General features: G+C 40.5%; 1 protein-coding gene across 6 annotated transcripts in view; it reads right to left on the bottom strand.

The window, feature by feature from the left end:
* Window positions 1-216: 216 nt before the first annotated feature.
* rptor (regulatory associated protein of MTOR, complex 1) overlaps window positions 217-15,688 on the bottom strand; it is a 151,109-nt gene continuing 135,637 nt past the window's right edge. For 4 of the 6 annotated variants that reach the window (XM_026359910.1, XM_026359909.1, XM_026359912.1 and 1 more), the window contains exons 30-36: window positions 13,740-13,787; window positions 7,024-7,130; window positions 6,536-6,663; window positions 4,703-4,789; window positions 4,501-4,617; window positions 3,991-4,120; window positions 217-2,459 (exon numbers count right to left, since the gene is read on the bottom strand). In XM_026359910.1, the coding sequence (XP_026215695.1) occupies window positions 2,391-2,459; window positions 3,991-4,120; window positions 4,501-4,617; window positions 4,703-4,789; window positions 6,536-6,663; window positions 7,024-7,130; window positions 13,740-13,787 (686 nt within the window). In that variant the 3' untranslated portion in view covers window positions 217-2,390. Of the gene's footprint in view, window positions 2,460-3,990; window positions 4,121-4,500; window positions 4,618-4,702; window positions 4,790-6,535; window positions 6,664-7,022; window positions 7,131-13,739; window positions 13,788-15,688 lie in introns of those variants that run through there. The other 2 variants (XM_026359913.1, XM_026359914.1) reach the window with 2 other exon arrangements.

Below are 15,688 nucleotides of genomic sequence, written 5' to 3'. Positions count from 1 at the left end.
AATTCTTTTCTGTTCATAATTGTATTCAGAGTCTCTTATTTTTTTTACTTTAAAAATGATCATTTTAATAAGTCGCACTTGATTATTCCAAAAACAAAACTTAACTTAAACACTTAAACAAAAATAATAGAAAGTTTACAGACTTACTGATGTTGAAGTTCAGATCCAGGCACAGGTGGAAAAAAAAGTCAGTAAAAAATCAAGAAAGAGACTGAATCTGCTGTTGTATTTGGTTTATTTCACTGATTCATCTCCTGCCTTATAAACCATAGTCAGCAAAGCAGTCTAACGTCACAGAGACAAACCTGATTGTTTTCAGTTTTCCTTCTTTACTACTGTGTTAAAGTCTTCTCTTTTACTCCGCATCTAAAATCTTAAAACTCAAAGCAAGAAAATTAGAGATGAATGTGATTCTGAGTGATAGGCCCGATGCCAAAAACACACTATTTTGGTTGAAATTAGAAAGCAGTTGATGCCTGCTAAATGACAGAGAGCGCTAAAGAGCTCGGTGAAGGGGTGATGGTGGCGGCTGCAGCTGCAGCCACTTACACAGACTATATGGTGTGTGTGTGGGTGTGTGTGTATTCAGTTCTCCTTCAGTCCACTCCTGCAGGGACAAGCAAAGCTCAAGATGTCTGATGAACAGGAAAGAATGGATGGAAGGGGGGAGGGAGGGCAAGGCAGGAAAGACTATGCTAGTGCGTATGTGTGGGTGTGGGTAAGGCTGCCCACAACATTTGCTTTATACTTCACCTCACTGAGGTCAAACTAAATGCCAGCAGATTTAAAAACATAAAATTACAAAACAGAAAGTGGAAAAAAAGAGAAAAAGGATTTTAAAAAAGCTAAAGAAGCAAATCTGCAGCACCACAGCAGAGGAACATCCATGATCATACTGCAAAAAAACAAACAAAAAAAAAACTCACTCAATAAAAGAGGCATCTTTTCAAAACAGCACCACAGTGATACTTATGTCAACTTGAATTGAAAACACGTTCCCACGCCCCCTACAGTGACACCACACCAGCTCATGTGCCCAACCTCATCCGTCCATCATGCTGAGGAGGCTGGGCAGATGCTTGACAGCAGTTTGAGGCGGCTCGTGAAGTACCTGAGCGAGATTTAGGACACACTGGCTGAAACCGTGAGCATGGGAGTGCCACAGCTCTGATGCGTTTAGCCTGCAACACTTCCCTTCATGCCTCCAAATCTGAGAGTGAAGCAAAATTAAAAAGTCGAAGACGGGAGAAGATAAACCTCACTGAAGGTTTTCTCTAAACAGTGGGCTGTTTGTATTGCTGTAGTGTGCCATCTATGGAGTCTGGGCTATTACAGCTGTCTCAAGCTGTAAGGAGTATATGCTATCGCCTTCACTGAGGCTGATGGCATATATTTCAGAAACACTGGGGGAGGACCTTATGGCTGACTCATAGTAGCTTTTTATTGCTTAGCGGGGCAGGTAGGCAGGTCTACAGGCTCCCTGTAGGACTGTGTGTTTTGTTTTCTGCAATCTAACCCTCTCCTCCCTGTGCTAGATTTCTTATATCAGGTTTCACTTATTTCAGGAGATAAGTTAAAAACAAAAACACGCCTCGGAGAGCTAAAGAAACATGGAAAATCGGATTTTGTTTGGCACGCTGGGGTCGGAGAAGCAACAAAGAAAGTTCTAGCATGAGAGCAGGGCATCAACAGCAAGGCTATGTAGGCCCACTGTGGGGCACATGTGTGCTATAATCCATTTTTACACAAACACTCACTCATCACGTGTGCCTGGTCAACGTGTCAGGCGAGAATGAGCACAGTCCAACATCTCTGCTTCTTGTGAATGTCCTGCTGACCGTGCAGCCAAGCGGCAAAACTCTCTCCTTCAGCTGTGACTTGGCCATTAAGACGAACACAGCGGCGTCCAGCGGAGGGGGGAGTCCGTGTTTGCTGCATCGGTGAACGTGTTTTAACAGTGTGTGTCGTCCTGTGGGCGAGCCCTCCCTCGCCACACCTGGTTTGGGTCACAGTTCGTTCAGGTAGTGATGCTCATTGTGCGGCGAGGAAGAGCCCTACTGATTGGTGGGTACCACTTTTTTTCTTAAAATAGAACCTCTCTTCTTCTGTATATGCTATTTAAATATACACTCTCCTCAGCAAGTCTACAATCATTAGCTTCATAATAAGAATATGAATAAACAATGAGAATAATAATAATATATATATATATAATCGTTCGTAGCATGAGTTTTTGTCAGCAGCCATCACAAGAACATTCAGGGTGGTAATTGCATATTTACAACAACAAAAACAACAAAAAAAATCATTTACATCCTGGATCTTGAGACTCAGGTTCAGAAGTCATATGTGGTGGTTTTGGTGGGGAGGGGGGTTGATGAATGCTGGTGTTATCTCAGCCTCTTCTCTGCTGAATAGATGGACATATAGTAATCATTGCTGCCCACTGCCAAGTGGGGCTGGGGAGAGACACAGAGAAAAGGCAGGTTAGATAATCACAGCTCAGTGAGAGATGAGAGTTAAAGTAAAAGTTCCTGCAGAGAAGCTAACGTGTTTGCTACATGAAAGCCTGTTTCTGTTGAAATATGACCGAGAACGTGATCCGAGTGTCAAACAAGCCTTAAAGCCAGATAAAGGGAAATGATACAATTATTTGTCTGTGGCAAAAGCATGTGAAGGAGAACTTAGAGTGAGGTGTTTCAATGGATAGGTTAATCTGTTGTGTGTCAGTGCGAGTCCTTCCATATTTAGAGATGAATATTTAAGGAAGAGAAATGTAAGTCTTCACATTCAAAGACTAATGTTGACAACACAGGTTGGTAGAAGTGGGTCAATACTGGAAAGGGTTACTAAGGAATGTCTTAAACGTTTAGACTCCAACAGAGTGAAGCTTATCTCACGTGTGAAACACTAATGGAGCCATGAAAACTCCATTAATGTTAAAGTAAAAGCACATTTTACAGGAAAAGTAGCAGCAAGGTGAAAATGATTAGTTTAAATCAAAGGGGCTCACAGCATGTTAATGAAGGCTCGTGTACTTTTGCCACACACTAATAATTAAAACTGACTCATTTTCCACAATAAATAAATAAATAAATAATTACATAAATGTAATTTCTTCTTTGTCCCATTTAGCCACCTAGTTTTAGGACTTGGGTGAAAATCTGATCACAATTCAGGCTAAATTTATACAGAAATATAAAAACTTGTGGTGCAGAGATCTATGAAGAGTTGTCAGGAGATGACTGCTCTAAGACAGCAGTGGTAAGATACATTGATAACTTATGCTGTATATGCTGGTTATTAATAAGATATAGATTAGCTAGGAAATAGGCCAGTATACTCATTTAAAGTTGCATTAACAGATGTCTTTTTAGCCAGTCTAGGTAAACAATAACATACATTATATTTTGTTGTTTCAACTTAGAAAGACTTTAATTTTACATTAAAACAATAAACTTGCTCTAAAACCAACAGCTGTTTATTGAACTGCTTGGTTAGTTTGAACTAACACATCTTTTTCATCTGTTGCGTAAACCTTGTCTATTTGAACTTAATGTTTTAACTATCTGAACTAGTTCTTTGACGTTAATCATTTATGTTTATCTTCATTTAACTTTAAGAACTTACAGCTGCACTTGTTCATGCTAGAGTCATGTTAAGCTGTGTCACAGTTTGGAGTTTTACTATGAGCCATTACTTTTGAAAACTTTCACAACTTATCTTAACATGTAGAAGGATGTTGGATGTTTCCCTCAAACTACAAAAAGTAAGAGTCTGTGTAGTATTCTGGTGCATGCTGGGACATCTACTACCACCACAGTTTATTTCATTAAAGATTTGAATTCAATGAACTGAGTAAACTTCAACAATTTGTTGTTTCAGCTCATCCTTAAAGGTCAAAATACCTGAAGTCGGAACAAGTCATGTTTAAAAGCGTCTGAACTACTAAACTTTACAAACTGTCGAGAGTCATTAGTGTTGGTTTACCCAGTAAGGATGGAAGGCTAAACAGCTGATGGCTCCAATTCTTTGTCCCATGAAGCCATCGTAGTACTTTATGTTACTGATCACATCACCGTTAGCGTTGTAGACCGCTATGAACTGGTTCATCGATCCACTAGGGTATAAAACAGAGAGAGAGAGGAGAGTATTGACCGTCATAGGTTTAAACATCAAATAAATCATATTCTGTGCGTAGTGCATGTGATTTTTTCTGGTGCAGTTCACCCTCATGGAAGCTGTGAATCTATGTCATTAACTATAATATAAACCAGCCTGTCCAGCTATATACTTTTATGTTTTGTTGTAAATCATCTTCTGTATGTCACTGCGAAGGCAAGTAAACACAGAAAATGAATGTCCGTGCTCCTACTTCATTTTTAGTGTAAGTATGAAAAAGCAAGAGCAAGAATGCCGTCGTAGGACCTGATTATAAACTGTGAACCCTTGATGAGCTGCTCTTCAGAGTGAGACATGTGTCTTCACAAACTAACTCACCAGGCAAACAGGTTAGCCTGTGGGTGGATGTCCAGGGCTGTTAACCCCTTCACCGTCTGCAGCACATTGATGGAGTCTGGTGTCCGGGGTTCAAAGAACCTCACGTCTCCATTAACACTGTTGGGGAGCGTTAAGGACAGTACTGTGAGAAAAACAGCTGAATTATTTGGTTTGAATCTTCACAGGAAGACAAAGAACATACCTGACACTGATAATTTGTCCATCTGTCTCCTTTTGTAGATGAGCTTTGACCACCCAGGCTCCGTGCTCCCTGTAGGTCATCACCCGACTGTGGACACACACAGCAAAGTTTCACAGTGTATCTCTTCACCTGACCTGACTAGAAATAACAGCCGTATCACAACTGTGAGACTGAAAACATCCACAGTACACTCAGAAGCCAAAGAATCATCCAATACAGGAATACTAGTAGTAACAGTACAGGCATAAGGAAAAGCAAATTAGGTACTCGGTTATTCACTACCACTCAGTTTCTCTCTGTATTACATTAGGAGATAAGTATAAAACATTGATTGTCCTCTGGCTGGCTGTAGAACAGATAACGCTAAACTCAACCCTATAGACAATATGTAATCCTTACTCTAAAGTCGAGTCTGTGCCAGAAAACCTACAAATAGAATTGAACTCTAGCAACTTTTCCAAGAACAAAGATCAAATATTCAACCAGAGTTCTGCCAGAAGTGTGTTTATAGCTACCAAAGGTGTGAGCTAAAGGTGAAACTTGGACCATTAAACCAAATATGAGGTGTGCTGTTTGTGTAGTTTGTCAAATAAGCCAACATGAATTGAAGCCTGTGCAACAAGTTCTTGGGGTTTTCTTTAATAAATTATTATTTAAATAAATAAATAAATATTACATTAATTAGTGAAGGGTTTTCACAGATTTCTCTATAAAATAATAAGTGAATCTTGAAGTGAATTCAGCAGTATGTGGTTTGATTGAAGTTGTATGGATGTGTTAAAGCTTGCATCACAAGTCATTGCTTTGTTTTTAAATAATAATAATAAAAGCTACAGTACATAAGTCTCTATGTTCTAACATGTAATAGAGACGAGTAACCACTGAGTGGCGCTGTTTGATCATGACTAAAAAAAGCAGTAACTGCCTCTTGATGACAGTAAAGTGGTGTGAGAGCTGACAAAGACCCTGCTATCATCTTATTGAGGCTGACTCTCTGAATTACCCACCACCCAGTAATACTGTACTGACTACTGGTGCGAGGACGTGTATCTGATAGGATAATGATGTCCCACAACATGGTCTACATGAGAGGGAAATAGAAGGAGAACTCAGGTCCTGGTTCATCTAATATCAGTAAGAAGAAAAAAGAAAACTCTAACTTTAGACCTTGAGGACACAACACCAAAATATGATTTTCCTAAAACACTGAAATCAAAAAGCCGAAAATAAATAACAATCAACAGCAAATTGTTTATGTCCTATCCAACATACAGACTAAAGCAGATAATACAGCTTATGTCTGGATGTATACTTTATGATTAACATACATTTCCTTAGTATAAGGACCAAGTCCTGGATTAAATCTACTAGCCCTGGCTAGTTGCTCAAGGGAACAACATAGTTGCTGAAAGATCTACGTCTATGCCTGAGGGGAACTTTGGAATTAGGCGTATTTAAAGATTTATGGACCAACTCATGGTTTAACTGCTTTGTTTTTCCCCTTTGGGAGTGAAATAAAATAATATTTAATCATCTTGGGGGACACAGTGGTACCAGGGTCCGCTAAAAGAGGTGGTAACCCTTAAGAGAGATTTACAGCACATTATATACAGTATAATAAATATAGATTAGAAAAGTGAATTATGTAGAATCTGTGTCCACTGAACCAGCTGCCTCTTTCTGAATGTATTTAAATAAGGTGAAAGAGAAAAAAGAAGAGTTATGTTGGGAAATTAAACTATAAATTCAAACTGAAATAAACCTTCTCTTTGATTTGACACTGATAAAGGCAAAGAGTAAATTATAGATCTCAGAGAGTCTGTGTGTGTTTACCATTCATTTGGGCCCATCCTCCTGTCAAAGACACGTACAGATCCGTCGCCAAGACCGGCAACGATGAGCGAGCGCTGGGAGTCGCAGGACAGGCTGGTTACACAGCTGTCCGCTCCTGTCGGGATGTCCTTGAGGAGACACAAAAATTCTCCTGTAAAGACTTGGTCATAGAGAAACCATCAGTCATGTGTTGTGTTTGACCCAGTATCAATATACAGCCACAGCTGAGGCTGGATGAAGTTTGTCTATTAGGACAATAGTTACCTCACTAAAGACCTTTAGATGTGTAAAAGCAAAGAAAAGATGGAGGATAGGTACAGTAGGCTTTTTCCATAGATTTCCATTAGTTTACTAAATTGGACATGAGTACTGTCTACTGCACATTGTACACAGTAAACTGAAATATGAAGGTATTAAAACCAGGGTGTTCAGTAACAGATCTGCAAGGCCTGAAAGCCAGGTTTCTTGCCAGCTAATGAGCACAGTACCTGGACCTTCATCTCCCTGTCAGTGTCCCAGATCCTGATGACTCTGACATCTCCAGAGGTCATGAGGAGTCCCGTCTCCTGTTCCCAGTCCACGACCATACCTGCACCTATAACACAGCAGTTACAATGCAGAGCAAACACACAAACATAAATACATGTACACTCCATAAATCATCCACAATTACAATGTAATGTTATGAGACACGTTTACTGAGGCTGACGTCATGTTATTCCAATAAACCAGGGTAGATTTTGTAATCACAAATAATACTGTGGGGTGGGGATGGGGGGTGGGGTACACAAGCTAGAAATATTAAATTACTGAAATAATTTGTACACAATATGTGAACTGCAATTTTCATTTACTGTTTTTAACTGGAGTTGATTTAATTTATAAGTGAACCCTAACTCACACGCACGTTTCCACACAAACGCAGCTGTTAAACACACCGAGCATGTGTTGATTCCCCTAACACACAACACACAAAATCTGTTGGAGGTTTCACAAGGCTCTTGCTGCCACATGTAGCACGTCAAATGAAAGATTAGTGCAACTACTTCTTGCATCACTGTGCCAATAACAAATACATTGCGATGGCCTCAACAAAATCAGAAGTACAAAACCTTGCTTTCTGCAGAGACGGCAGGTGTACAGAAATAACTTTATACATTTGTTTACAGAGTTACACTTTGTCACAAAGTCTGTATTGTTGACACAAGTTTTCTTTCTTTCTTGTGTAAACACAGACTTCATGCTGATGGAAGTGTAGTTTTGCATTTTGCATCCTTCTCGACAAGACGACCACTGGGAGATGCAAACACTGACCCTGGAACTGAGCCTGTCAGCAGATTCGGGCTTAGATGAGTCAAATGGCACTGAAGTGAGGCAGGAAGCTGAAGACAGCAAGACTCTTTATATGTTGGCAGTCACAGCAGGAATCAAGTGAGCAGTGCCATCTCAGCCACACTTGGCCTGCTGGCTCAGTGATGCCTGGCAGAGGCCTCTGGCTGCAGCCTAAAAGGCATCAGCGTGCTTCAGATACAGAGTTTTTCAGATTGTTGTGGGGGGTGGGGGGTTGTGTTCAACATTTTCTGCAACTTGTATACAACAAAGTACAACAATACAAATGTATTTGGGCAGTGACATTCTGTCATGGTCATTATGGTTAACTTTATCCTAGTCTTTAATGGTGAAGGCCATCTGAACCTCAAAGAACAGAAACATCTGTGCCTCTGGATGTTTTCAGATGGCATTATGTACTTTTAAATAAATATACTAATATATTGCCCACTCCTGTAAATATACCAAAACTGCAGTGGGAAGTGGATGCAATTTTGTGCATACTACACCACTAACACCTCGAACCCTAACATATAGCTGTGCAAGTAAATGCAGTCAAAGCATTGGGCGGTGCATAAAGAAGTGTCAGCATAAATCATAGACAACAGCAGATAAGATGCGGAACAAGCAACAAAGGTCCGAGGCTAGAGGCAAACCAAGGACGTGGCAGTACTGACATCCTTGTTGAAATCTTTGGAAAAAGTTACTACTTGAGTTTCTGTTTGCACTCTGATGTGGAAAGTATGATTTCAGCTTTAGCAACAGCAGTAGAGGAACCAGATTTATCGTAATCCATGAGGCTGAGAGGAGTGCAGACGCTCTTCTAATATTCAAAGTTTCAAACTCGCTCCAAAATGCACACGAAAACACCCCATCTTTCTGTTACAAGAATACTTTTACCAACCAACTTTTTTTTTCTCTTTTATTGAACCTCGTCATACCATGCTTCATTTTCTCCCTGCCCTCCCTTTTTTCACATTCAATAACCATCTTCAGCTCACCCACCTACTGTATGTTGCCACCTTGCTTTATACAACCACTTTATTTTTTCACACTAGATCTTTTTATGTTAACTGAGTCATGCTAAGTTAGGAGACAAACTACAACTACAACAGCATCACCTTTCTCTTTCTTCCCTTGAAGAACAATAGTGAATATATACATTCTTGTGAGCCTTTTCCACTACTTTTCTTCAGGAGTCGTGACTTAGCTTAAATGTCTTCCACTGAACCATCTGTGACGGGGCGTTCTACTGTTCTACTTGGCTTGGATTGGCAGGAAAACCCAAGCCCCATGTGTCGACTTCAAACCCTCCACTGCGATACAGTGCGTGGGCGCATGTGAGGAGGGGGGAAGGTGGTTAGCATACAGGGAGAAATCACTTCACAAGACTGTGCTCAGTCAGCGACGTGTTCACAGCCGAATGTGGGTACACTTCATGCAGGCTCATTTCCGAGGCTGTGACAAGTGATGAGGCATTCCCTTTGAAGCTGGCAGCTCTGCGATGAGGGAATCTGGGTTACAATGAGCTGGGAGGAGAACAGGACATTCCCCAACACACTAAAATGTGTGTAAGCATTTACTCTAAAATAAGAAGTGCATGTCAACAAACCTAAGATTAGATTCCTAAGATTTGGAATTAATTTTCTGCCTCTTTATCAATCATTACCTTTCTCTGTATCCTCTAATAATTTGAAATCCGTTGGGTAAACAACGCAATACGTACTGCACCGTATGAAAGGAAATTCCCAGTGAACTAAGGACTGCTGTGGAGTAACTATCCAGACTGTTCATCCTTCCTCTGAAAAGTTTTTACTCTTGTAACACTACATATGTGCTGTAATTAAAGTTGTATAGGGATACAAAACATGAGGCTTAAAGTTCACTTGTGGCTGCAGAAATTGAACAGTCTCTGGGAGGTATTTGATCTTAATGCAAAAAGAAAACAAAATGATATAACTGAAAGCTCTAAAACAGCTAGTCTAAAGAGTCTGTGGAGAGAATGGTTTTTCAAATGAAGTAATAGAGATGTTGAAACTAGATTTATAAGAGGTATTATTGTGGGATAAATCTGTTTTTTTATTTTTGTGGATCTGGGTAGTGTTTCTATGATTAATAGTAACTGAAAACAGCTTCCTTCAATATTTTATATTAACAATCGTATCACTGTATAATATCAAGGTGTCGACTCAAAGGGACAAATACACAGAATTGTCACATACTTTGTTGAGCACTCCAGTGCTTCCTAGTGTCTTTCGGCTCATTGTTTTAGTTTCCTGGACCGTTCACTCTCACCACTCCCATCATGGGAACATGATGTCATATCCAACACTCAAAGACTGTTGTTTTTCAGCTAAAAGAAGCTTATTAAAAAGCTTTTTTAACATTAACATTTTTTTATAGGTTAAAACACCAGCAAGGTTTTATTTATACCATGTATGTATGTTTAAATCCATCTTTACCAGGTCGCCCAGTTTGGCCTCTGTCCTCCAGCAGCTGTTTAAGCTGGAGGAAGTCTTTGCCTTTGGTGTGGCCTCCAAGTTAACCACCTGCCAACTGGAACACGACTTAAGAGTAATGTATACTCTCTTAAAGCTGCACATTTAGCTCTGTGGTGGTGGCTGCTGGCAACATAAATAGTACAAATAGTTGCCTAGTGTTGTGTAAACTGGACATGGAGAAAAATGTGAGGTTGGACAAATCAGACTTCAACTGGGTGTTTAAGATCATCCCGAGGATTGTGTATAAGTTTCCTAACTAGTGATTAAAAACAGTTATTTAAAAAAAAAAAAAAAAAAAGCTTTAGCAGAGATACACTGTATGCCTTTAACTGAGAAAAAGTTCATGTGCTTTAAAATCACTAATTTTAACATCGTATTTTTAATTTCACTTACATTTAGTAATTCTGTTAATGCCTTTCTTCAACATCCAATTACCTTGCTCAAAGACACTTACAACATACTTACAAACATACAGACTGGATGAGCTGGGAACTGAACCACCATGCAGTTAGTGGAATGCCTGCTCTATATCCAGCTGCCCATTTTATCACCTTAACCCCCCATCTTAACTCTAACTCTCCATCCAGGTGTCTCCTACCCCAGCCTAACGTCATTCCTGATGTTTACTTGATTATTTATTCTTTTTGTCTTTTTTGACTCTAGTCTGTAAGGCTTACTGGGACTTCAGGGGCACAGCTCACAGATTCACTGGTGTACAACCTTAAATCTAACCCTTTAGTTTCTTTCTCTGGTGGTCAACAATCAGTTGCAGGGGGAAATTTCGCATTAGAAGGAACCTTTATCAGTCTGAACAGGTTTTAGTTACCCACACAGAAATCAATACAGGTAGCAAGAACAGAGATGTGAGAAGGAAGAGCAGGAGCAAAGGAGTGTGGGCAACATTTCCTCAACTATAAATCTTACCTTGTAGGTGGATGTATACTGTATATAGCTTCAATGTACATTCTTTAAGCCTCTGCTTGAGAAAAGAAAATCTTCTCACCAATAACCATATCAAATTTGGTAATTAAATTGTTAGTTAGCACAATGGCTTTCCCCTTTTTGAATCCACGACACCAGTTAAAAAGCTACTAACGGCCAAAGTGACAGCAGTTGTGGGAGATCATTTTGATCCTGTGTTGGTGTGCTGAGATCATCTCTCATTTGTGATACATCTATCTATTATTTGCATATATATTTTGCTTTCACTCCAGTCTTTTCTCTATTAAGAAGGCACTGTCCTCTGCAATCTTATTCTGCACCATTTTATCCAGTGATAGTGCTCTCCCACACAGTGGAGCTCATTAAACCAGAACTGCAGCCTTACTGGTTCATTTTTCCCTTAGCGTCTTTCCCCGTTTTTTTTCTCAAGTTCTTCCAGGACTCAGGTAATAAACCTTCTCTAGGATGACCAGGGGACTTGTCTGGCATGCATGTGTCTCTAATAGAAGATGACATTATCTATGGGAGTGCTCTGACTGGCAGGGAAGCCTCCCTGCTGTAGCATTCTAAGACCTTTGAAGGCCAAGACTTGGCATCCAGAGAGTGAAAAATCTATGGTCTGGTTCACAAAGACCTCGACTATAGCACCTGCTGACCTGATTGTTGTCGACAGAAGACAATCATTCATTTGTCAAATAAATTTCCATAATTCACAACAAGGTAGGACAATGCCTTAAAATATGATTTCGGATGACCCTAACACATCAAATCACGACAGGTTTCTCAAGGTCATGATGGAGAAGAATATGTTGAAGAAACTCGACTTGTGACTTATTTGTACACTATTTAACACTTAAAAACAATTCACACATCTGTATTTCACAAACACAATATTAGCTAAGGCTGTCTTTCTTGTTGGCTTCAGTTTCACCACTTAAATGAACAATCGGCATCTGGTGTAGAGTTCTACATTAAACGCCCTAAAACTGAGACCCAAAAAGCTGAATTACATCTGAAAATTGTTTAACTCAAGTCGGAAGCTCCCGACTACATAGCTATTTTGTCCCGTTTTCCATAAACTGAAAGTCACATGCTTCGATAACCACTCCCCAGTACACCCTCGGTTCTGGATTCAGCAAATTCCTAGAGCCCCATGCTAACAGGGCCCCGGGTATTGCAGCCAAATGTAGAGTGGTACACAGCATCTGTATCCCAAAAGCTAAAGAGGACAGGGCTGCCCTACTTTTGACTTGTCTAGCCAAAGGAAAAGGGACAAAGAAAAGAAAGATTTGAGAAAAAAAAAAAACTACAATTTTGAGCAGCTAGCTGTAGGGGTGTGAATGAGAAGAGGGAGGTAATGAAGAAGAGGAGAAAATGTAGTTGAAACATTATTAACAATATGTGGATCAGAACTTAATTAGATTGGCTCTCAATCTAATCTGCAGAGATGTGAAGTCTGTGTGCTTCCCTCCCTCTGACTCCTGAACAAACGCTGATGAGAACTCCAATGTGGATAATCACTATATGTGTTTGGTGTGCTGGTGTGTGTGTTTGTTTCATCCCAACCTAAAATAGACACTCTGACCTTCATTTAATGCAGTCTGCAACTTTTCTTCCCTCTAGTGTTCTTTATTATATACATCTTGGAGCTCTATATCTCCATCTGATCCACCCTCTTCCTGTCTATTTATCCAGATCTTTTAACACTCACTCTGACCTTACCTCATAAGAATTCTCCCACTTTTACCTAGAAACTATCACCCTCTTGTTTATGTACAATCCTCTCACTCTGGTGACACCCTTTGCATACTAATGCAGCAGCAGGAGCTGCAGGAAGAATTCCTCCAGTCTGTGTCAACCACAGTCACCTAATTTCACTGGTTCCTCTGGAGTTTAACAGGCTGATCCCTCTGGCGAGAAAGACTCAGCGGCTCTGTGCTATTAAAAAAACAAAAAAAAAAACAGCACCAAGCCCCTTTCTATTAAACAACTTTTGCCACCAGCTTAAATTAGTGGGGTTTTTTCATCCATGAGAGAAGCTATTTTGAGGTGAAGATGAGTAATGGGTTGAGATCTGGTTAAGAAGTGAGCTTGACCTGAGCAAAGCTATTTTCTTTGTTTTTTTTAATATGCACCTATTTGAATTAAGTATTTCAGTCAAATACCAAATTGCCAGTTTGCTCTGGAACTGGGCCTTTTTATAAACCCTTCCCAAAACAGTGATTGTCCAGTTGTAGATTAGCAATTGTTACTAGGATTTGGGATTTTTGCAAGTATATGAAGCATCACCAGACAGATGACAGAATGAGGCATGGTGGTGGTGGTGATCAGGGGGAACAGAAGAAAACTAAAAAGAGGCACGCTGCCAGCTGTTTAGTGCAGCACCTTTGCCCTGGGAGTGACGGTGTAGATAAAAGAATGATGACACTCACCTCCTTGCTTACTTCTGTCAAGATAGATGGAGACCCTTCTGGCCAGACCTGCGAGCAGGGAGGAAGGAGCAAATGGAAAGGGGGAAGAGGAGGGAGGGAGGGAGGAGAGCGGGAATGCAACAAAGCAAGCAACAAATTAGCTAGAATCCCTGTGCATGCAGACCCACACGTTGGCACTTGAAAAGAATGACTTCTTCAGTATACACATGCATTCAGAGAGCAGAGAGGTGAACAAGGCTGCAGTTTCCCATCATGGCACTACCCAAATGGCTAACAGTGATATGGTGGTATTAAATCCCACAATCGCAGGGGAAAAAGCTGAGCAAACAGGGTGGAGCTGCTGCTGGACTAGAGGGGACAATGCTATTGTGTCTCTCTGTGTTCAAGAAAGAAAGAGGAGCATAGAAATAATTTAATTTGGTATGAAAGTGTGTCTGATTCAATTAATGGATTCATTGTTTCGACATGTTGTGGCATGATTTGTTGTTGTGGAGGCATAAGTCATTGGAAAAACTTCTTTGCGGCCTTGTTCAGCCTTTCTCCAGGGGCTGACAAACATAAAACAATATCAAAGAACCAGCAAAATAACAAGAAGCCAGATAGACAGAGACACCCTACTGAGATGGCTCACTGATGAAAAACAGCACACAAGCATGTTATTGAACGACAGGGACAGGGATGACTGACGACTGGTTGTGAAGGTATATGTACAGTATGTTAGAGTGAGTGTGTGTCTCCCAAAGTCTCCTTGAGAAATGCTCACGGTCTTGTAGCAAATGCCTGCAGAGGTAGAGCTGGTTTTTAGCAGCACAAAGACAGACCTGTGTAATATTTTACTGAGCTTTACGTTATTAATGCAGCAATGCTGAGGCGATGCTAAAAATCTTATAAATTCTGAACACAACCATAAAATCATTGGACTCCATCTGAAAGATGTTTCAATAACTACACTGATTAGTGGGCCTAGAGAGGTGGTGGTGTGGAAAACTGTGTGTGTGCGAGATTACAGATATTATTAAAGCTCCCAGCCAAGTAAAAAACAAAAACAAAACAAAACATATCTGAACACCACAAACACCATAGTCGGACTCTTCTGAGTAACTTTTCCAGGAAAGATCTCAGCTGAGTGGCTGTTCATATTAAAATCGATACCTCCACTGTAGTCTGAATGCAGAACCTACACAGCTGTCACTAACAGCACATCCAGGATAACAAGCACACTATTAAATGTTAAAGTCTTAGTGAAAACAAGGCAGTGCCTCAATGTGCGACAGTCCACCGCAGAGGGAAGTGTCTCTCAGGGCAACTTGTGCCATGAGAGGCAGACAGACAGTGATGCTAGTTAAGTGTGTCGCCTCTCTGTGGGCACCCCCCTACACAGCTCTGGTGACTCTGTGGCTTTGTGACATATGCAGTGTGTGGTCCAAACCTCTGCACACATATCGAGCCAGACAATCACTCATCCTGACAGCTCTGCTCTTGTTGCTACCAATTAGCTAAATATCGGTCGCATTCTCTATGAGGTGAACGTTTCTCACAGACACGAAACTGCCTTCTCCTGTGCCCATGCTAGCATGCAGGGTCATTTAGAAACTTTTTTTATACATAAATCTAGTTATTGAATTTACCAAACACGTTATTACATATTCAGAGAAACACACCATCACTGCTAGCTGTCACAGTTTCCCTAAAAAGTTCCGTGGCCCAGAAACGACGGCTGAGAAACGCTTGAGGCAAAAAAAAAAAAAAAAAAAAAAAAAGTGGAGCAGTGGAGAGAGCAACTCGACGTAACACACGGGTGGGTGGATTGACAAGTTTGTACTGTGGGTGTCAGGCTTGGTTCACATATTTGTGAATAACTCTTTCTCACGAATTATAGAAGTGTGTCACGACACAGAAGGCCAACATAGCAGAAACACCATCACATGTTCACAGTCCAAGTTTAAAAT

This window comes from Anabas testudineus, chromosome 1, assembly GCF_900324465.2.
Source record: "Anabas testudineus chromosome 1, fAnaTes1.2, whole genome shotgun sequence".
Taxonomy (NCBI): domain Eukaryota; kingdom Metazoa; phylum Chordata; class Actinopteri; order Anabantiformes; family Anabantidae; genus Anabas; species Anabas testudineus.
This window is presented reverse-complemented; position numbering and strand designations above follow the sequence as displayed.